The sequence below is a fragment of the Carassius auratus genome, chromosome 17, assembly GCF_003368295.1.
Source record: "Carassius auratus strain Wakin chromosome 17, ASM336829v1, whole genome shotgun sequence".
NCBI classification, from domain to species: Eukaryota; Metazoa; Chordata; class Actinopteri; order Cypriniformes; family Cyprinidae; genus Carassius; species Carassius auratus.
The window spans coordinates 10018763-10041989 of NC_039259.1; the positions used below are offsets into that span (position 1 = coordinate 10018763).

At 36.5% G+C, this 23227-nt stretch overlaps 2 protein-coding genes across 2 annotated transcripts; one reads left to right on the top strand and one right to left on the bottom strand.

Moving 5' to 3' along the window:
* Positions 1–395: 395 nt before the first annotated feature.
* vax1 (ventral anterior homeobox 1) lies at positions 396–13139 on the bottom strand. The gene is made up of 6 exons (XM_026285727.1): positions 12964–13139; positions 12049–12226; positions 10014–10106; positions 6824–8772; positions 4886–5073; positions 396–2245 (listed from the first exon to the last, which is right to left on the bottom strand). Exons 4-6 carry the CDS (start codon positions 7038–7040, stop codon positions 1697–1699), a joined length of 954 nt encoding a protein of 317 aa, XP_026141512.1. The 5' UTR covers positions 7041–8772; positions 10014–10106; positions 12049–12226; positions 12964–13139; the 3' UTR covers positions 396–1696.
* Positions 13140–15096: 1957 nt separating this feature from the next.
* Positions 15097–23109, top strand: pla2g4f.1 (phospholipase A2, group IVF, tandem duplicate 1). The gene is made up of 20 exons (XM_026285728.1): positions 15097–15180; positions 15419–15491; positions 15934–16070; positions 16199–16330; positions 16438–16478; positions 16600–16642; positions 16846–16903; positions 17092–17258; positions 17454–17573; positions 18092–18126; positions 18293–18431; positions 18598–18734; positions 18868–19090; positions 19188–19305; positions 20459–20596; positions 20844–20951; positions 21349–21528; positions 21664–21833; positions 21925–22111; positions 22352–23109. The coding sequence occupies exons 1-20, from the start codon at positions 15172–15174 to the stop codon at positions 22654–22656; spliced, it is 2520 nt and encodes an 839-aa protein (XP_026141513.1). The 5' UTR covers positions 15097–15171; the 3' UTR covers positions 22657–23109.
* Positions 23110–23227: the final 118 nt, after the last annotated feature.

Here is a 23227-nt window from a genome sequence, read left to right on the forward strand (position 1 = left end):
AACCAACTGTCTATATGAAACTTTGATACTCCATATAAGTTGAAAACATGAAGAGTAGGAATATTTGTCATTTCAAGATGTTCAGTACCATTCATTCATGTACGGCTGTGTATCTCTCAAACATCACCACAGCAGACGAGGTCAGAGCTGGCAGTGTTAAGTGACCTTGGATGATTTACACTGATGCTGAGAAAGACACATGAAGAAACCATCACGGAATTTAGGATTTATACACGGAATGAAAGACTGAAGAGATTTGTTTTGTTTAGATTTTTTTTAGTTATATATAATATATATCCACACTCATACCACAGTTTCACAAACTTCAAGATATTTAACAACAACACCACCAGACCTTTGATTGGCTGTTCAATTGGAAAACCCCGCCCCCCCCCCCCCCCATACATTCATTCTTTCATTATTTGCAGATATACTAATGATCTATTTATTACAGACATGAATAATTTACAATAATATAACAATTTTAGTTATTCAATCTTCTTGCTTATATACTACAGTAATCATACCCTGTTCATCCCTCAGAGATCTGCCTCGTCTCAACTCTGATCACAGAAAGGGCTTCAGATTCTTCTGGAAAATTTGCACCGTTGGTAGAGGGGTTGCCGCTCACAGCAAATACATTTAGTCCAATAATGCAAGGGTCACATAGATGCTCCGGAGCTTAATCCCAGGCAATGACATCTCCAAAGTTTTCTCGAAAGGTTTTCAGTTAAACATGCACCTAAACATGGAAACCAGGACTACAACTTCAGTACCAGCACACACACTCATGCGCGCACACACTCACACACAGAGGAGAAAAACTGCATATATAAGACATACAAACTCACAAACTGAGACTGCCTTCAAAACTTGTTTTGGGAAGAACCCTCACAGAAACCATTTAGAGAACAATGAACACAGGACCACTGGACTATTTAACGGTGTGACAGCGTTTTCCTTCCATTTAGTCAGAACATGTTTAACCAAACGAATACAAAATGGTATAGACATCTGATCTTATAGCTTCATATGGCAAATTCATGACCTCTTTAAGCAAATTGTGTATATAAAGCCACAGTGTTACTGTATTGTATTCTAACCTTTGGAAATGAACCCCAGTATAATATATATTTCATTATTTGAGACTTGGCAAATGCCACTATGCAAAAATCAAACATTTAGATCGCTCTTCGAACTGAAAACGTGAAGGATGTTACCGTGAGTTCAGTTTTTATCGGGGGTCTATGTTCTGTACTGTTTTGTTTTTACCCAGCAGCTGTCAGATTAGTTTTTAATCTGAATATAGCTGTCCAGCTCCAAAAAAGGTATAAGGGAAAAAAAAGTGCCCCGAAAATATTGCCTCAGCAAACCATTTTCATCTCTCTTCCCCCTCTATAATCTCTTGCTACATTCCTTCCTCAAGCTCTCATTTGTGTCAAATTGGAGAAAATTTGATTTAGTGCAAAATGCTCTGAAAATCCTCATTTTTGAAAAGTATGAGTCCACCTTTTTACAATTCTGAGAGGCATCACGTGTGCAGGTTGACGACATGAAAAACGCAAGATTGGATACACAACAGCACTGATGAGCCAAAAGGGGCAAAAGCGATTAAAAAAAGGGAGATAACCAGAGCTCAAACTAATTTCAAAACATCAACAATAACAATAAACTGACAAACAGAAATGCCTAGCAATCATTCCAAAGCTTTCTTGTCTAATGCTTCTTTGCCATTGGTCCGCGAGTAGGGCTCAAAGGCGGACGAACTCAAGTAGCGGGCGGAAAGTTCCTGCAAGTTCCCCGCAAGGGATCCGGCCATGCCGAGTGGGGTGGAGGAGATGCGTGAGGCGACCGACCCAAGCAGAGAGGGCATAGGGAAGCTAAACAGCCCATGGGCAGGCGGAGATCCCTGCAGCCCTGTGACTGTCCCCGAACTGGTCACCGTCGGCAGCGGCGGGCTCCCCCCGGCTGTGCCTGAGCTGGCAGCGCTGCTGCTACTGCTGCTGGAAGAGCCTCCATTAGCGGTGATGCCCAGGGACGGCCCACGCAGGGCTGAGCCTAGCGACGAGCTCCCGCAGTGGGGCAGCAACCCTGGCAGGCCTGGGGGAGTGAGGAGCCGGCCCTGCTCCAGGAGACGCAGGACGCTGCAGGTGGCAGCTGTCTCAGAGACCACGGAGCGCAGCTCAGAATCCTTCCCCTGATCCTTCTTCTGCTTAGTGCGACGATTCTGGAACCACACCTTTACCTGCAGAGAGAATGATATTAGAAATGAAAACAGAACAAAAAGCAATGCAATAAGGAAAATACAGTAAGCCTGCATAACGCATAATGTTAATCCTACTTCAGACTGATTTAAATAGAAATAGAAATCAATTATATATATTAAAATAAAAATAAATACATTAAAATAAAGGTAAAGTTTACAAAGTTAAACTTTTTTTTTTTAATGTTAATTATAGAAACTATAAAAGTTCAAATGTAATTAGATTATGTAGAACCTAAATCTTTTTAAATTAACAGTTGGAAATATTTCATTCTTAATGCACCAATTTAATATGTATTTTGGAGCAGTAAAAAAAATGTGGGTTAGTTAAAAATAAAATTAATTTTGAGTGTAAGTGACACTTATTTTTAAATTAAAGGTAACTGTAAATATAAACCTATTTAAAACATGCACTTACACTCTTAAAAATTAAATTCACGATGCCATAAAAAGAACCTTTTTGTCTAAATGGTTCCATTAAGAACCTTCAAACATCCGAAGAACCATTCCGTTTCACAAAACGAAAGAAGGTTCTTCAGATTATAAAAAGGTAGGCAAAAGATGGTTCTTTAAAGAACCTTTGACTGGTTCTGAATGGTTCTTTGTGGAACCAAAAATGGTTCTTCTATGGCATTACTATGAAGAACTTTTTAAGCACCTTTATCGTTAAGAGTGTATTCTTTTGAAAAAACACCAAACATTTCCTCCTTTAGCAAGGACGGATGGATCAATATGGTTTTGAACCACACAATTGTACTGTATCCATTTAATTTAGGATTACAAAGAAAGAGGAATGGCAGTTTCCTGATAATACATGTTTAATATCAAGTTCCAATGGCTGAACAAAATCATAATATATATTTATTTTCTATAGAGAAAAGGAGGCACGCTTTATACTCGCTGTACTTCAAATGATCTATAATAGCTTCAGAGGAATAAGAACAATGAAGTATGACTAACATCTCAGAATTGTGTCACGCAGTTTAACTGTCACATATAAAAATAACACTAAAATAAACCACTTAAATACGTCACAATAAATATCGTAATACTATTTAAATGTTTTTGGATAAATAAAGATTAAATAAAGCTCTTATGCTGCTGTTTTAACAGCCGCTAGTTATACAAAGGGAACGCCTTAACAGTTTCATCAGTGTTGTAATGGAATGCTAAATATTGAATTATCATTTCAAACCTGCTATTGTCTCTAAATCACTAAAATGTACATTTGTTGTTTGCAGTTGTTTAATCTCACAATGTTTTGTGGATACTATGACCCGGAAGCTCATAAAAAAAAAAAAAAATTAATTACCAGCAATTCCACCTTTATAAAAACATAATATTTTCCGTCGTTCTCTATGCATTTTTAAAACTACTAGATGCATTGCTGGTACACTTTCACTTTCCACAGAATGTTTCGTGTTTCGGAACACAATGTTAATTTGACGAAGTCGTCATTAAAGAGCACTTCATCCTCCTCATCAGGCGGCCAAGAACAGACACAGGAAGCTTTAATGTAATCAAGGCATGGATTGGAGCTGCACTGCAGCACGGGGCATTAGAGAGGGCATTAGCGAAGCTAACTCTATTGTGCTCCATGTGTTCGCAGCACCGATCTGCCTCAGGGCTTTAAATGTCTTCATTTCACCCCACAGGAGAGCAGAAGAATTTTAAAGTCGTTAGTGGGGTGATGATGTGATAGAATGTGACACAGTTCAAATGGCCAATAGAATTAGAAACTTTGAGACCGCATTGTCAGTCTGCAGGTGTTCAGGGTGTTTAATTAGGGGAGCTCCGATCAATACACGACTGAAAGATTGAGTGGTGTAGTGAGAATAAGTAGATGTCTTTGTATCATGTCTTTTTTCCTTATTAAATGTAGTACTGTAGGCCATGCGAACATGTGGTATAATGAACATGATTACTAATGAATAAACAAATACAAACGTAGGTTCCAAAATTAGCTTTACTATTACAGTCAGAGTTTCCCCGGACGGCAGATTATCCAGGGAGACACGTAAAGAGAGAGAGAGAGAGAGAGAGAGAGAGAGAGAGAGAGGGATAAATCGAGGCAGGGAGAGAGAGAGTGCATGTACAGTTCAGTCATGTAATCTCCAGCTTGTGACCTCTTGCTGACCCCTGCGCAAAGCATGTGCCGCAAATGCATCGCTGGGCTTATTTTTGTAAAGCGGGCATTTATGCCACTAACAAAACATCAAACTATTGCGCTGATGGAGAGGGCAGAAAAAAGGGAATTATCCGAGAAAATGTCAGGAAGATGTGATCGGATCACTGATGTTTTACGTGGTCTGAAGGGATGCCACAGGATGAACAAAATGCTAATTAAATAAATATCAAAACCATAGACAGAACAGCTTGTTACCAGGTACCAGGTCTTTTCATTTGTACAGAGCATCTACAATACATTTTAATTACATTAAATAATATTCATCATTATGCCTCATATATGCGTCATGAGGATAAATATGTTTGGGAGAGTCCATTTGCGTGATTATTTTTGTGTTTTTATTGTACTGGTTTATTTCAGTAGTATTTATAATGATTGTTTTATTTCTATGCACTTGTATTTGTGTGTATGGATATGTGTATTTGATCGTGTACCTGAGTTTCAGACAGGTTAAGTTGTCGAGCAAGTTCGGTTCGTTCTCGTCCCACAACATACTGGCACCGCTGAAACTCCATCTCCAGTCTGTACAGCTGTTCTGCTGTGAACGAGGTCCTAGTACGCTTTGGTCGGTCAAGATCCAGACCCTTAGGGAGAATAATCTCTCGAATTGAACCTTTGGCATCTAAATGTGATAAGAAAATATTTTTAGCAAATTGTCATACCTGCTATAAGATTAGCGTTAAAATACCTGTACATATAATTAGAAGAAATCATTAGAAAAAAATGTAATATAGGTAATCATGCAAAACTTATTAAACACTGCACAATTTTTGTGGCTAAATAACCAACAAAACATTAAAAGTTTTTAATCAAGAAAATTATTTTTACACCACAAGCTGTTAAAAATGTCAGTGTTTTGTAGTTATATCATTGCACATCAATGCCATACAAATGCAGACTAGACTCTTATTATTTTAGTCATTAAAACAAAAATGTTTTATTTTAAATCCTAACAAATCACCATGTAGGAAAATAATGTTGACTAAATTAAAGCTTAAAGCATGTTAAAATAGTAGTTAAAAACTTGCATAAAACACAAAAATACAAAAAAGTCTCTCAAATCATACTGCAAAACAATTTTGTATTATTCTGTCTTTTGCATATGTCATAAATTTTTCTAATTGGTCTTCGATCTTAAAACGGAAGAAATGATTACTAAAAATGTCGAACAATAAAGTATTTAATGAAGTAAATGCACTAAAACAGAGAGATAAATGCGTGTTTTAAAAACCAAAGTTATAATAAAATATCTAAAAAATGCACCAAACATGTTAGCTGGTGAGTTATTAAAGTTATTATGTTTGTTGTTATTTGTGTCTTTGTGATGTGTAGAACCGTGCTCCAGCATTCTTGAGCAATAAAAACATTCTTTAAAAAATTAGTTAAGCTTTGTGTCATCTTCATGATAATAAAAAACACACACACACTGGTCTCCATAATTATTCAAATCCAGATACTGAATAATTGTACTGGCTGCTGAATTGAAAACAATAATTTCATCAGGTTAATTTCCTCATATTTCCGCAGGCCTCCGAGACTGACCTAGATTTAGCTTCACAACCTAAATAAATTAATGGAGCTGATTGCTCTCCAGAATTTCACAATCAGCTGACACAAGCAGCAGGGGCTCCACAACTATCTTAGTAATTTAATACAAATATAGACAAGCAGCTTTTAGCTAAATTGTTCCAAAAACATTATATTATCTGAAAACAAAAAAACTTAATGTGAATGTTACGCATATATAAACGCATATATATTTATAAAAAGGCAGAGATAGTAAGACTATCTATAAATGAGAACCAACATAATCATCTATGCAAAAAAAGTAAAACGTTTTCATTATGTATAAAAAGAACAAAATAATTTCTGAAATCTCACAATCACAGAAACTGTACTGTAAAGAAATCAAACCCTCACAAAAACATAGTTCTAAAGTACTTTCCAGATTTTATAATTATTCTATTTATTTGCGTGTTTATGTTGATAATAGTAATATATGTTCGATATTCTTTTAAATAGCATTTGCAAATATTTGCAGCAGAGAAATTGGATCAGAAAGCTATAAGACACACCAAAAGAGCTGATAAGATAAAAATCATAATTGTTTTACTTCAAACGAGACCTAGTTTTGTCCAGTTCTCAATTTAGCAAAGATCAATTTGCATCATGAACACTTGTGCATGCTCAAATCTATACACTCACTCATGGAGGAAAGAAATAAAAAATAAAAAACCAAACCAGCGACTCAGAAGAACTATCACAAAAAGCAAAAAGTAAAAGTTCCCGTTATGTCGATTTCCGTTGTTTTTTTTGGGGTTTTTTGAGAACAAAATATACAGAAAGCTCCACGGGAGTGTTTTTAAACTTACCTCGAACTAGAATCCTCCGGCAGTAATCAGGATCTCCTGAGCTCGTCCGGCTCTTTTCGCAGTTTTCCACCGGTCCGGATGGAGAGAAGGACTCCTGCTGGTCCTTCAGGAACGATTTTGAAATGTTCCCCTGGGAATCCTTTCCCTCTTTCCCCTCCTTTAGTCCATTCTTCAGCAACATTCCAGGCTCTGAGTCTTGGCTGTAGTGGACTTCCATAGTCTCCTATCCTCTACGAAGATTTTGCCGTCTTTTTCTCCTTCTTGGAAAGAAATAACTATTCGGGTATGAACACACACTGCTTATTCTGGGTAATATAGGTTTGGTCTTTCTGTAAATCAGCAGCTTGGAGTCGAAGTCAGATAGCTAATGTGCGACCAGCACTTGCCCGGTCCACTGATCTGCTCTATTATCTCTGTGCAGACTCACTTGCCCAATGATCATAGACTTCTCACCCAAATTCAACAGCAATTTAACAGCTCCTCTCCTTGTAACGTTCACATCAGGCTGATCTCCGGGTAATCAGAGCTGTGGACAGACGCATGCTCGCCGCTTCAATTGATTACGGTAATTTTGCTGCCTCCACATTTGCGTAACCTCATGAATACTCTAAACTGTTTGGGAAATACACATTGTCCTGATTGAGGGGTCCACTCACTCCGACCCCCCTCTCCACCCTCGTTCGCAAAGGTTCAAGGGAGATGATTTGCCTCGAATCGCCACCACGCGCAATTACGGACCGTCAGAAAAGTTCCACTTCATTCCTCGATGCCCCAGCACTGGCTGTTCTCCTGCTCTCGGGCTGTAGATGTTTGGTTGGGCTAACTTTACGTACAGGCTGGCGAATCTCCCCCCTGGATAACGGCCCGATACCACAAGCTGCACCCTCGGAGCTAATACAAGCAAAAGAGCGAAAAGAGAGAGAGGAAAAGATCGGTGGAGAGCAAAAGAGAGAGAGAGACAGAGAAAAAGAATGAGGGAGGCGGAGAGACCTGGAATACGAAAAAAAAAATGGAATCCACTTCGCTCGGAATCTGTAGTGGTAATGAACACAGATTGACAAAAGAAAGATATGAACACAAGGGAACTCTGTCAAATGGGGGACAGTGCGCACAACCACTCTGAGTTACCCAGCACCTCTAATCCAAACCCCAATCCAATGCTACCATCACTTATCCACCTTACCCTACAAGAAACCTGTTAAAGCACAGCTAAAAAACTCAACCTGCCCGAGATCCCAACGCTAACACCCAAAGCGACCCCCCTCCTCCACTCCTTCCACACCACTACACACCCACCCACTCAGTCTCGCCTATTTTCATTGTCAACGCAACAATATCTGGGGGAACAGCAGTGGTCTGTAATCCAATAAGACCATTGATTAGGCTACAATGATTCAATTCAAGCCAATGGTTGCGAGCAGGGAACAGACTCAGACCCTTCTTGTCACCTTGCAGGGCCAGAGGCCCTCTTCATGCTGAACTCCCCCCCTCCCAAAGCCATTCAGTCCTTTATGGGAAACGGAGAGCAAAAGGAGTGAAAGATGGCAATTATCTAATTGGACTATTAACAAACAATTCTGTGAGTGTGTCTGGTAGGGAGCAGAAGAGGATGGGGAGGGGGGTGCTGGACTAACTTCATTTACCGAGTGTGTGGGGCAGCCTGTTGGAGAGAGGGAAAGGTTGTTTAAAGAAAAGATGAGAGGGAGGGATTGTTTAAAGAAAAGGTAAGAGGAGGCTACGAAAGGGGGCCGCAGGGGCAACGGGGTGATTCTGCACCGAGCTTGGGAAAAAGTGTTCGGTGGGACGCGCACCAGCTGTGGTCTGAGATGTTCCAGGCCAACAAAAGATGAAGATGTCCTGCACGGAGGCTGTGGGACACTAAAATGTCTTGGTGCAGAGGCGTCTTCAAATAGCTTTTGCTTTTGAATACTGTCGGTCCTGTGTGATACCTGTTGAAAAGAACAACATATGTTAGGTTTGGGATGAGGGTTCCTACTTTGTTTTAAGACTCTTATATTCTCTCTTTAGTCAATATCATCTCTTAAGTTACTAATATATACCCTTAAATAACGAATATCAACCCTAAAGATGCTAATATGAATGCAGAAGTTATAAATGTCAACATTTAAGGAACTAATTATGTAACCTTACTATTATCAAGTTTTACGGTAGTAATACATATATTTACTTTCAAATTATGAATATTGACCCTTCAGATACAAATAGTTATTAATATTAACCCTTGAGTTACTAATATCAACCATTAAAATATCAGTATACTTTAGGGGTAGATAATGTACAGTACAAAGGCAACACATATTTTGATAATGCATGTGTCTCACCTAGCTTTACCAGGAGGAACAACTTGGTCAACCAGCTTCCAACATGGCTGATCAATATGAATAAAATGCCTATGCTGGTCAAATAACTAGAGTGCCACCAAACCAGCGAGCTTAGACTATTCTTGTTTAAAGCTGGTGTGTTAACCAGGTTTACCACCAATTCATGTACTGCAGATAGAGTGTCAGGAAATGTTCGATCCTGCAGTCATGCAAATTACGCCTCAACCTTTTGATACTTAAAAGTATTACAAATATTTGAGTGGAAATATAAATTCCACTGTATTTTCATTATAATCGTGTGAGTGGTATGAGGGACACATTATCTGAAATCAAACTGCACTGACAGCGTCTAAAGCCTCGTAAAACGCAACAATTTAGTGATTTGTGTTGAAAATTAATGTCCTGACCTTCAGTTTAGTCATTTCTGTGGTTAACAATAGCAGTCATAACATTCTGAAATGCTAATATTTTCGACATGGCATATTTGGGCTTTCGGCTATCTTTTATTTATTTTTTTACATTACTGTGTGAAGGTTATTCAGATATCCCCTAATGAAGTAGCTGTGAAGATCCCAGAACAATATGAGTGCTGTTTCCTCTTCCTCTCTGTTTGTCTCTATTGTGTCACTGCTGGTAAAGCCTCCCATCAGATGGTAAGTAAAGCCCACAGAGTCAGAATGGCAAAACTCACCCACCTCATTTATTTAGAGACAACAAAACACTTCAGCGTCCAAAGAGAAGAGGGACAAAGGCGAGATGGGCAGAAACACACATAGATATAGAGACAAAAAGACAGATGGGAGACATATCAATAGATAAATTAGAAATAAGACATGACATGACAATACCTGAAGATGGGAAGGGCACATTTTGTGCAGCTCCTTTGAGTCTGGGGGATGCAGCAAGTGGGTTACACAGAACTCCAAGATTTTACAAACCTCCTGGGGATTTGGGAAAAACAGTGCATAAGAATGATAAAAAAGGCCAGGACTACTGATCACTACTTTCATTAAGAATACCTGCTTCTTAAAATGTCTATGTGGATGTTATGAATGTGTAAAACTATTCAGACACCCACAATTCAATATTGATTGCATTTCAGAACTATTTAATGTCACAAAAACTGATTAATAATCAAGCAAAAATAAATCCATACATATGTACCATTACGTACCAATATAAAAATTCTGGCCTATAGTGATAACATTTTCAAGGTTTAATATTTCATTTTGGTTTTAATTTATTTTTGTTTAGTTTTAATGTTACAGCCGATAACCAATAAATGGCTGACATTGAAATTCTATACTATTTTATTAAATAATATTGTAAAAAAAACAAAACAAAAAAAACTTTTTGCTAAAAATATAATAAAATAAAACAACAATGAAGACAAAAAAAGTCATTTTAAATTCTGCAAGTGAATTATACACTTTATAAAGAGAAATATACCATATAAAAAGTGCCATATAATAGTGTTATTAAACATTCACTTTAAGCAAACTTAAAAATGTGAAAATTTGAATGCAAAACTGAATAACAATATTGAAAAATAAAAAATATCAATATCTAAAATAGACAGTTAAACCGTTTTGGCATTGATACGCATCCATAATTACAAATTGTTCATCGGTTCGTAAAACTAAATTACAACACTGTGATGAAACATAAAATAAAATAAAAATAAAGGCACTAAAGTCTAGGTGCTATTGTATTTCCGTGTTTCAACAATGAAAACCTGGAATTATGCTTCTGTAATAAGGTAAAAAAATCATGCACACAGATCTATCTCGCCACCCCCAACTAAAACCAGTTCAATCTTACTCCGCTAATACACCCATTACCAGACAAAGTGTGTTTTGGCTGCAAAAGAGGCCGAGGGGGAGAGACTTGAGTCCTATCTTGCTCTTAATAGCTCATTAGTAGAGCTAAGCAGGCTCTCTTCTATATCGCTAGCACCTTTATTCTGCTAATGTTCCTCGTACCTCTTTCTGCCATCTACGACGTGTCAAATGTACAAGTAGAGCCAAAACCTGGGAACGGTTTCTAAACATACCATGCTACTGCTAGAGAGGGGTTGTTCTGAAATGATATTCTGAAAGGTTCATACTCTCACACAAAGGTGGATTGTTGCTTGTGTTGGGGGGGATGAAGCAGACAGCTGCTTCTATCTAGACAAAGTAAAAAAGTTCAGGATTTTGAACCTTCATGTGACATGTAAATACAGCACTTAAACAAGAATCCATAACATAATGATGCTTACAGGTTTGATTACCTGTACATGGTGATCATTCCAATGATTTATGACGTTTTGCAAAAAACAGAATGTATAGAAATTGAAAAGAGATAAACAGTGCAAACAAAAATAAATGAAAACAATAGAGGTGTTTGTATTTAGGTGTATTTTAAAGGGGACTCTATAGATTTAAATCTATCTATCTGTATTATCAATTAAATATGATATCTGATTGTGTAGAGTCTGTGTATTATAAAGTGTGTATTTGTAGACAATCAAGTAAAAAAATTTTTTTAAGTCTGGTACTTTCAGGCAGGTCTTATATTCATTGTTTTACAATGTCTCAAAATTGCATGGAGGTTTGTATATTCTCAAGGATTAGACACAGACCTGGCTGTTTTCAAACGGAAGTGATTTTCAGATAATTGTTTTGGAGGGCATGTCGTCAATGTTTCCTCTCTTTCTCTTCCATCCTGTTACCTAAAGCCTTTCATTCAGATTTAACAAATCAATACCGTTTCACAGCCTCTGGCTCTCCTGTTCAAAACGTGCTAGGAACCATCTTCAAATCATAATAGAATATTTAATACCAGCAGAGAGAGAGAGAGAAAAAAAAAAAACACAGCTTCATCTAAGTGTGTCAGTCTGACCTGGAGTCTGTGTTTAAGCACACAGGCTGAGGTTTCTCATCAGAGCACATTTTGTGAGGGTCTAATGTGGGGTTTCAGGGCCATTACAGGTGGAGCAGGAGGGGTGTTTGGAGCCATGGCGCTCATCTTTGAGACGAAATCTCAGACAATCACTCCAATTTCAATTAAATGAACTGGGCTGCAAAGAGACGAGGAATTTGTGTTTTCAGTTTCCTTTTATGTGCAACAAAAGCTTTAACAAAAGCCAACATGGTCTTGTTAAATTAAAAAGTACAGTCATTTAAAGTTTTTAAATAATTCAAAAGGCACACAAAAGCTTTGTAATCGAAGGGGAAAAGTCATTTGAAAGAAAAAAATTTAATCTTCTAAACAAAGGAGCTGTAAACATTTTCACTAAGTTTTTCCCCCTCCTCTTTAAACAAACGAAAATATTTGCACTGATAAATACGTTATATTATCTAAAAAATAATAGATTCGAAAGTAATTTCTGACAAGAAATATTTTCCCAGTGGAACAATCTGCAGTTATAAAATTTCATGCAGCATTTTGCTTTTTAGGATAAAGATCTCCCTTCCCCCTTTACCGTCCCACTTAAGCTTGGTTTCGGGATTTTATCCACAAAGCTGTACTTATAGGAGCATCCTAAAAACCTCAATCTGTTACAGCACCGCTATGAGTTTGAGGGTAAATGAATGCGACACGCTGTGGAGTATTGGTAATACACTGACAATTTGTATGGGCGACTTTTTGGGAAGATAGGATCTGTATGTGAATGAATGGGACTGTGCTGGAGTGATTCAAAACGACACAGTCAATACAAAGTCTGGTTATGACACCTTAACTGCACATACACTGAAATGTGTTTCTTAAGATTTCTTTAAGCGAAGAACGCGAACAAAATCTGGGAACACATACCGTCAGTAGGCTAGTTGATATATTTCAGCAGTTGGTTAATTGAGCCATTGGAGAAGTATCTATAATCAAAGGTAGCCAGGGAAAAGAAAACGTAGGTTAAAACTTATTTACAAAAATGTGGAGAATGGAAACAGACTTTGAGCACATTTGCGTTTGTGACGACGCTTCCTAGGTCCCCTACAGTTTAGCGGCGGACGCCATCTTCTGGTGACATAACGACTTCGCGCGAGGCTAGTTGTAACTTTCATTCATGACAATAATTATTTGTCACAATAAATATATCATAATTGTTATTTTAGAAATCCTATACAGACGAATGCCTTACATTTTTGGCTACAAAATGGTTTTGAACATTTGTGGCACAGTGGCATCGAAAAATATACAGTTCTTTGATAACGGTTTGACAACAAACGGCGCGATGGGGCAAGTTGTCACATTGAGCTTGTCATTAAACTGTCTATTATAAACAGTAAAACAGTTAAAACACAAAACACAGCAAGCATAAATGTAAAGCGTACATCAAAAAATGTTTATTATTATTATTATTATTATTATTATTATTACTTTTATTTTTTATTTATTAAATAATACAGTAAACACTGTAATATTGTGAAATATTTTCACATAATCCTTCAGAAATTATTATAATATGCTGACTTGATGCAAAGTAACCATTTCTGATTATTTTAATGCTGAAAACACTTGTGCTGCTTCATATTTTTGAGGAAACTATTTCACGATTCTCTTAATATTAATATTAATATTTGAAATGGAGAGTGCCGGAGCATGGATTTGTCATGTCGCATCGCGCCTCTCGCGTCTGGTGTATTTGTGAATCTTAAGTATATTCATAACCTACTTTATGTTTACCTGACACTTGTAGTATTTTCACAAACTTGTAACTTACATGCTTAGGGCAGAACCTTTTATTTATATCCCTATAATAGAACTCTGATTATTCAACGCCATCTAGTGGTCTGTTATTGATACAACCACAACTACGGAGCACTCGAGCGGGTTCTGGGGACCTGTTTTTGTACAGTCTATGGTGCAGACTAGTAGGCACCTAAAAGAAAGAGAGGAATTAGTCATTTTACAACTAGTCTGTAATTGGTTCACTGGAACAGCGTGTCTTTTTGTGCTTTACTGTGAATTAAATAAAGATGTATTTGCCCCACCCACTGACAACGTAGTGAACATTCTAGTTCTTGAAAAATAATGTTACCAATCAGATTAAAAATAGTCAGAACAACAGCACACGCATAAAACACAGTAACAATACTTCCAATGATAACGTGTTCACACTGTTATGTAGTTTATAAGTATGCTATAGGCCTAGTCTTTTATGGGATAAGAAAAATATTTGCAGTTGTTCTTTCAGTCAAGTTCTAAAAATAAAAAAATTGGTGTATCAGTCTTCTTTCATCATTCTATTTTTCTCTTTGTATTTAAGTCTGCATGTTACAGTAACACTTATAAAGAAATAGGATGTGAAATGTAATGAGTCAGAAAATATTTTTGCTGAATAGCTATGACCCTGTGATATTGGCTTTAAAAGAGGAACAGCACTCAAGCTACTTTACTAGTTATACCCAGAGTCTAAGACAGGTCTAGACATACTGAACATATTCTTCTGAAGCAACATTGTATTCATTGACCTGGGTGCATATCCGCTTAAAATCCATTGAAAAACAAGTTAGCAAGTGAATGTAGACTGAAATAAATAATGCAACTTCATTTAAGCAGAACATCAGACATCACTCTGAGGTGAAAAAAAAAAACCTGAACACTTGAGTTAAGAAATAAAACTGGGTGAATCATTGTAAAAGAGATGACAGTTTATAATGTTTCTATTTTTGTAGAAGCAAAAAACTGTCATCAAAGAGGAATTTTATTTTGAATTCCCCATCACGTTGAATGTTTGCTCTCCTTTTACATACATAGATTTATATCAGTTCGCTGTAAAAGCATTCTGTCTTGTTCTAGCATGTCTTAACAATATGCGTTATTATGAAAACCTGACATTGTGAAGGAGAAGATTGACTTGTGACTTTCGAAGAAAACCAGTATGTATTCTTGGAATGTATTCTTGATAAGCAGGAAAAATAACTTTTCAGACTGCGCATGCACCAGCTTTTGCGTTCACATGCGTTTCTTCTGTGAGGTTCACAGGCAGCTGGATCCTGATCTCAGCGCAAGCATTCAACAATGCTTAAGGTTAGCAAGTATTTCCTCTCTGTATTTCTTTATATGATTGTAATGTAATTAAACATTTTTGCAAAGAGATACTAATAGTAACAAACAGTACTTATTTTTTTTTATATATATATCAGTAAACCGTATAGATCTTGTGATCATAGATCATGTGTTGTACATACACTTTTGTAGACAGATGACATTATTTTTCATTATTTCTCAACCACTTCCTATTCTGTGTCTGGTTTGCTTTTAACAGAGAGAAGTCAAGCCGTACTGGAATTTGTCAGTCAAAGTTTTGCATGCGAAGATCCATCAGTCCTATGACTACCGTGAGACGATTTGTCCTCTTAACAGCAGCCTAATATATCCATTTACAAATGTACATTTTTCTTTTTAGCAAAAGAGTAAAGTATTATTGCAATAATAAAAAATAAAGTGTGTACAAAGTTTAAAGCAAACATGTCTAAACTAGTTTGTGGTTTTTATTACAAATGTGTGTTGTTACTTGAACTTGCGCTACTAGTTACTCATGCACTATACTGTATAGTAGTAGCAATCTTTTTTCTTATCTCAAAGTCTAAATCAGTATAGATATAATACTTTGCTTACGTAACAGATTTTTAAAGATGTTTCTGGGCTTTCAAAAGCCTTTGTCCTAAAGTTTTATAACCTCAATTCATGAGTATACATGCAAACAAATAGATTAACACTTACTGTAATTCTGTCAGCCAACTTAGCAACTTTTCCAACACCACCTCAATTTCTTTTTAGTGTCTGCGTCTGACTGCTATGTCATCCTGAACTTACCCACGGCATCGACCCGTACAAATCGCACCAAGACTATATCAAATAGCGATAATCCTGAATGGAATGAAACTTTCAATTTCAGAGTGCACAGTAACATCAAGGTAAACCACTAAGATTTTGTCTGATCTTAGAATGTTTAATTCTATTATATCCTATTTCTAACCCCCGTTATTTATCTCTCCAGTAAGATGTGTCATATGAACAGCACTTTTCTCTTCTCTATACACAGAACATTCTAGAAATCTTGATCTATGATGAGGATCCATTAATGAGAGATGACCAGTGTGCCACTATCCTATTTGACATCAATAACCTCACACCTGGGAAAAAGGAGACCAAGTGCTTTAGAATAAATGACAAGGTCAGTGCTATATGTAGAATTCATAACTAAACAGACATTTTAACATAAAGTAAACACCTAGTTGACAGAACCCTTGATATTTGATTTGTGACTACTTTCTTTTTCAGAACAAGGATGAACTGTGGGTAGAGTTTGAGATCACTACGAGGTGAGTGAGTATGCCTTCAGCAGTTCTTGTGATTATTTAAAAAAAAATAGGTACAAGTGTATACCAGTTGAATATGCATGTCTATACACATAAATCTGAAAGTGTCCGTTTTGTGTTTCAGCTCTGAGCCACCAACGCCATGCTTCTCTAATGGAGTTTTGGTGGTACGAAGCTTTACTACAGTTTTCTTATCTGTGTCATGTGTTGCAGACAGATGATTACAAATTATTTTCTGATGTACAGTATAAGAAGGTGTCTTCCTAAAAAGCTACAGTTTTAACAAAGGCTACATACAATCTTAACTAAACCCTCAAAAATATATAAGATAACCTTTATCAGATGAGCGTTATGCTTTGCTTTTAAACAGGCAGGTCCTTTTTGTGAGCTGAATGTGGAGATAGACAAGCTTCTAAAGAAGACTGAAGGTAAATAAAGACATTTTCATCCACATTTCCCATGCAAATGCTTAGATATTAGACAGCTGCTGAGAATTCAGTGGTATTCAGAAATAACTGTAAAAGAAAATGAAAATGCTCTGTTCTATAAATTAATTTTGAAAACACATGTAATCCTAGATTTAGGTGTTTTTTGGCTTACTCCCTGTGTTTTCCAGCAACGCAGAACATGGTGTTAAAACTGAAAGGGGCATACAAAGAGGATTTCGTGATCTCAAATTCTGAGGAGAGCTCCAGCTTGCTGAAAACGTTACGTTACTTCATTAACCGAGACCTGGAAACTGAACTTTTTCTGACCTCAGATACTGTTCTCAGCTCAGAAAATGTAGGTCATCCATGACAACTAGCTTTCCAATTTTATTGCAAATTGCTGTAAAATCTCCCACATACTGTACAATGTATTACTTATGGAACAGTGTGTATGTATACTGTGTCTCACATCATAGCTGGTAGATTTATAAAGCACATGAAACAAACACAGTTTTGCTTGAAATGTTTGCTTGAACATACTTTTCTCCAGGTTGGGACAGTAGTAGTGGATGCGGCTGTTCCAGACCCTGTGGACATTGGATTGACTTCTATCCCTTTAAAACCATTACCAGCCAAACAACAGATGACAGTCTCTTGGCCTCTGGGAGAGGTGAGTTATTTATTCATTAATATATTAAATCTGAATTAGCGCTGCTAAACGATCAATCGCGATTTATTGCATGCAAAATAAAAGCTTTTGTGTACATTATATATGTTTGTGTACTGTGTACACTGTATGTATTATGTATATATAAATTCACACACATGCATTTATATATTTCAGAAAAATGTAAGTGTAAATACAGGTAAACATTTAGAAAATAAATACTCTATGCGTGTGTGTGTTTTTATACTCTATATACAGTACATAATAAATATACAGAGTACACAAGACATATATTAGATAAACAAAAACTTTTATTTTGGATGCAATTAATCGTTTGACACCACTAATCTGAAAGTGACGCTCCAAGAATGTTTTACTGATTAATATATTAACACATTATAGAGTAACTAAGTACTATCAATTTCTCACCATCTTTTCTCATATTTAATATATTAAACAATCGTGTATTTATACTCATATTTTGTGCATTTTAAAAGAAAGACTTTTCTTTTTTTTCAAAGAATAAGGTTGATCTGCAACTGAAAAGAGATGATCGGTAACAAATCGTGAATTTTTTCACATCAATCTTCAGTAGTAGTTTAATAGTAAATTGTATTTTGAATGTATTAAATGAAATATTGTTAATTACAATACTATTTATCAGCTTTCATTTCAAATCCACCCTAACCTCAGAATTAAAAACGGTTTTGTGTGTTCTGAAGCTCTGATGAAGAGTTGGATGTGCGTCTGGATTTTGATATCCCAGTGGAAGAAAAGAATTTTCTGGTGAAGAGAAAAAAGGTTGTGTCACAGGCCCTACAGAAAGCCCTGAAGCTCAGCTCTGCACCTGAGCCCAGCAAGGTACTTCAGACACAAGCACAAATCACCCACATACTCAGCAAAGAACTGAGGGATGTTTTCCTGCTGTACAATATGCAGTCAAATCTGAGTCTAATGTTGTATAGAATACAAATACCCAACAACAAATAGACTAAAATGTAATTCTGTGTTTGATGTGACTCGTCAGGTCCCAGTGGTGGCTGTGGTGTGTTCCGGTGGTGGGAGCAGAGCATTAACAAGCACATACGGTAGCCTTCAGGGTCTGCAGAAGATCCAGCTTCTTGATGCAGTCAGCTACATCACAGGGGTTTCAGGCGCCACTTGGTGAGAATAAAGAGTCTTAGTGTATTTTTAAACATGACTTTGTTTCTAGACAGACTGATAAAAACCATGTGTAGCATTTTTCCTGTACGTCAGCCGGTCAGACTGTATTTTTTGTTTAATTTTCATATTTCAGGGCCCTAGGCTCTATTTATGGAGACCCTAACTGGTCAAAGGGTGGCTTTGACAAGTCTATGGAGTCTATAAAGAAGGAGCTCTCTAAAAAGGTGCACAGTATGTTTTCCTCAGAGCAGCTAAAGGAATACAAACAGAGGATGGAAGAGCGAGAGAAGGAAGGACACCTTGTGTCTCTCATCGACATGTGGGGTCTAGCTTTAGAGTATCTTTTCCAAGGGAAGGTAAAAAAAAATAAAAAATAGCACAAATTGTGTTTGCTGTCAGTTTTGACTGTCTGTTAAAATTTGGTACACAATATAATACACTTTCCATTTACAGAAGCCCATGGGTACACTATCTGGAATGCAGAAGACAGTGTCTGAAGGCCAGAACCCTCTCCCCATATTCACAGCAGTTAACCTAAAGCAAGCCAAAACAGAAAGTATAACAGATGCAGGTATGTACTAATAAAAATGTAAGTGCCTTTCAGCTTCTTGTTTCAGACTAAGACATGAATCTGAATCATATTCACATATAAACAATGTATATAAACAACACATGGGTGGTAAGTTCATAATAGCGCAGTATTAACTGTCAAACAAAGAACACAATTGTGCTTAGGTGCGCTTTCTGTAAAGAGCATAATTTGTATAGGATAGATACTGCCTGCTGTACTGGTCTCACACGTTATTTGAGTCAAGGTGGTATGATGTCATTGGGCGTCGATGTATGTTCTGCTTTGTTTTAAGAGTAACAGTAGTTCACTTAATAATATACTAAATTAATATTATAAAATGCTTACATATTATTTACATACAAACTGCTTTGCAATTGTTTGAATAGTGTTCATATAATCAAAATGTGGTTTTTACATATCTGTTGGTTTACCTATCTGTCAGACAGTTTATATATTATAAACTCATACTGTCTAATAAGTAAACCAGACTTTCTTATATAGTCAAAGGTTTGTTTTGTATTGAAGTTCATGGCATTTGATTAAATGCATTCATTTGGAACAATCTGCAATGTCATTTAGTTAAGGCGTGCATATTAAGTATGGTAGCTTGAGGTATGATAGTATAATTCTGTAATATAGGCTAATATAAGATACCATACCAAGTGTTTGTATTATACTTGTAGAGTATATATAAGGCATCCAGGTTTTATTTGACATGTAATTAATATAAAATGTCATTTAAAAGGATTCAAAAGTCATAAATGCCTGTTGTGTTGTATAAAATGAAAATAAATGTAATTTGGTTATATTAATGTTACATTGTAGCTGTTGCACCTTGTGCACTTTATAATTGTGACCAGTCAAGTACAAATCTGCCTTTATATTAATAAAACTTCTTCAAGTGCTGAAGTGATGTGCAATGACTGTTGGATTAATTTCAGTATCAGTTTCCTGTGAAGTGATGTACAGTATTAATAACTGTAAGAGACTATGCAGCAACTTTTTTTAGATTAGGACCAGAAACCAGAAACAGAACATTTTTAGATTAGGTTCACTGTATGCTTAAGTAAGGTAGCTTGTAGCTTGATGTTTTGCGAACAAAAGAGCTTATAACAGATCAATAATCCTATGTTTATTTCTGTTTCCTGTTTAGAATGGTGTGAATTCACTCCATATGAGGTTGGATTTCCCAAATACGGTGCCTTTGTACCTGCACAGAATTTCGGGAGTGAATATTACCTCGGTCACATGGTCAAGAAACTCCCTGAAACGGGATTGTCCTTTCTTGTAGGTGAGTTTGAGTGCATGTGCGTTTATGCACATAATGAAAACATGAAACAAAAGAAAAACTGAAGGCCGTAAAAAAGAGAAGGAGAAAGTGGCATTTTGCACCTCGAATCTAAAAAAGTGTGTTGCTTTCTATGACCAATAGGGGGAGTCTACATCTCTATTTGAACATGATCCTATGCTGTAAGCAAATTATGTAAACTGTAATAAGTCAGAATTAATAAGTGCAAACACTGTGTGTGGTTTTAAAGGAATGTGGAGCAGCATTTTCTCTATAAATCTGACGGAAATCTGGAATCTTGCCACAGGAGTCAATCCTTCCTGGATACCTTATGGTGGAGAAGAAGTGAGTAACACAGGTGAGAGTTTGTGATGCATTTCAACTCCTAACTTAACAGTTTCATGATAATTCTAAGATTTCTTTCTTGAGCAGAAAGTCGGCATATTAGAATAATTTCTGAAGGATCATGTGACACTGAACACTGGAATAATGGCTGCTGAAAATTCAGTTTAGCCTTCATGGGAATAAATTATATTTACATTTGTGTTTACAATGTTAAAGATTAAATTGTGACAGCATTTCACATATTACTGTTTTATTGTAGTTTTGATCAAATAAATGCATTACATTATCATCAGACTTCTAAAAAAATAATAATAATAATCTTAACAACCCTTTTGAATGGTAGTTACATTGTGTGTTTAATTATTATACAGTGACATGATGCAACTGTTTTCTTGTCTACTTCTGTAAAGAGACTGATAGTAAACCATCAGCACTTGGCACATATCTGATCAGCCCTGTGACTGACTTAGCTAAAATGCTGTGTGGCTTCATGACCAGCCGCCCCATTGTCAGCCAGATGTACAACTTCCTGAGAGGCTTCAACATGCACTGCAGATACAACGAGAACTCAAGCTTCATCGCATGGAAAGGTCTAGAGCTCTGAGTGTGCATTCTGTGTTTGTTATATTTATTCTTCACATGCACTATATATTATATTAGTGTTATTCCTTGCAGGTAGATGTAATTTGGTGATGTCTGTCATAATATGTATGCTCTGTCTACAGAAGCACACCCAGATGCCTTTCCTAACACCATGACTCCAGCTGATCCTGTGATAAGTTTAGTAGATGCTGGATTTGCCTTAAATTCAGGATTTCCTCCTTTGGTTCACTCTCATAGACATGTGGATGTTATTCTGTCTCTAAATTACTCTTGGGAACCAGATCAGTTTAAGGTGAGGACCTGGAAGATTCTATGAGTTTTGATTGAAGTGCAAATATCAGGAACTTAAAATAAAAAAAAAGATTTATGTTTGTGTCCAATAGGTCATAAAGCAATCCCAGGAATACTGTGCTGATCGGAAGATTCCATTTCCAAAGATCGATTTCAAAAAGGTGGAGTCAGAGCCACTGAAGGAAGTTTACGTGTTTGAGGATAAAGACAATCCGGAAGCTCCCATAGTGCTTCACTTTCCCTTGGTCAATGTCTCATTCAAGCAGTTCAAAGCTCCTGGTAAGCACTACCATCACTCTTTACATCCCATCTGCCATATTCCTAATAGGAATTTCATTGCTTCTCAGGCAGGACTGTATTTATATTCCTCAAAGTTCATAACAATACAGCACTTTTAACTGTTTAATTGCAGTATATTGTGATTGGATATTTCTATTGTTTGGTACATCAGCTCACATATCCAAGAATGCACATCATTGTAACAATGCTCATGTAAGATTGTGTATGTCTGGGGTTTAGGAGTGAAGAGGGAGGGTGAGAAGGAGCGGAAGGAGGGAGCAGTTGATGTTGAATTTAACAGTAGCACCTCCCCATATCTCACCCGCAAATTGACTTACACACCAGAGGACTTCCAGAGTCTCATCAACCTCACTTCCTACAACATCCAAAACAACAAAGATGTCATTTTGAATGCCCTAAACAAAGCATTAAACCGAAAAAGAGAAAGGCAATCAGGTGATGATAGTCAAGGCAAAAAGGAGACGGCAGCTGTAGGAAAGAACAGTTCAGTGTCTACACCTAAAACAGGATTAAAAAAAATATGAAAGACTGAAGCACAGTCATCTGCAGCACACTTACTGTGAAGAAAACCTGCATCCTTAATGTGGTCATATGTCGTTGCTAAAAATAACATTATTTTGGGTATTTGGTGTAATTTTGGTGTTTTTTGGTGTTTTGGTGGTCCACAAAATGTACATTACTGTTGCTCCTCCATGCAACGAAGAAGGAAAAGAAAGGAAAAATTGAAATTACCTATTTAATGAAATTAAAGTTGTCAAGAATACTATTAAATTAATTTTTTGTGTGTGATTATATACTATTCAACATTAGCTTCACATAATTTATTTTTAAGAAGTGGATAAGGAATTAGCATCTTTGTTTCTGTACATTTAACTTGTCACAGTCATTTCTATCATTACAACTCTATTTTCTTCATCAGTAATTCAATACAAAGTGTTCTAAAACATCCAATAAACTTTATCAATCGGTTGTTGAAACTTTTGCACTGTTTTCATTCTTTTCAACAGAAACGGTTTAATGAACAAAGACCACTTATCTTGCAACACAGTTAAAATTAATTCATTAATTAAAACTATTTTATTTTACTGACATCAC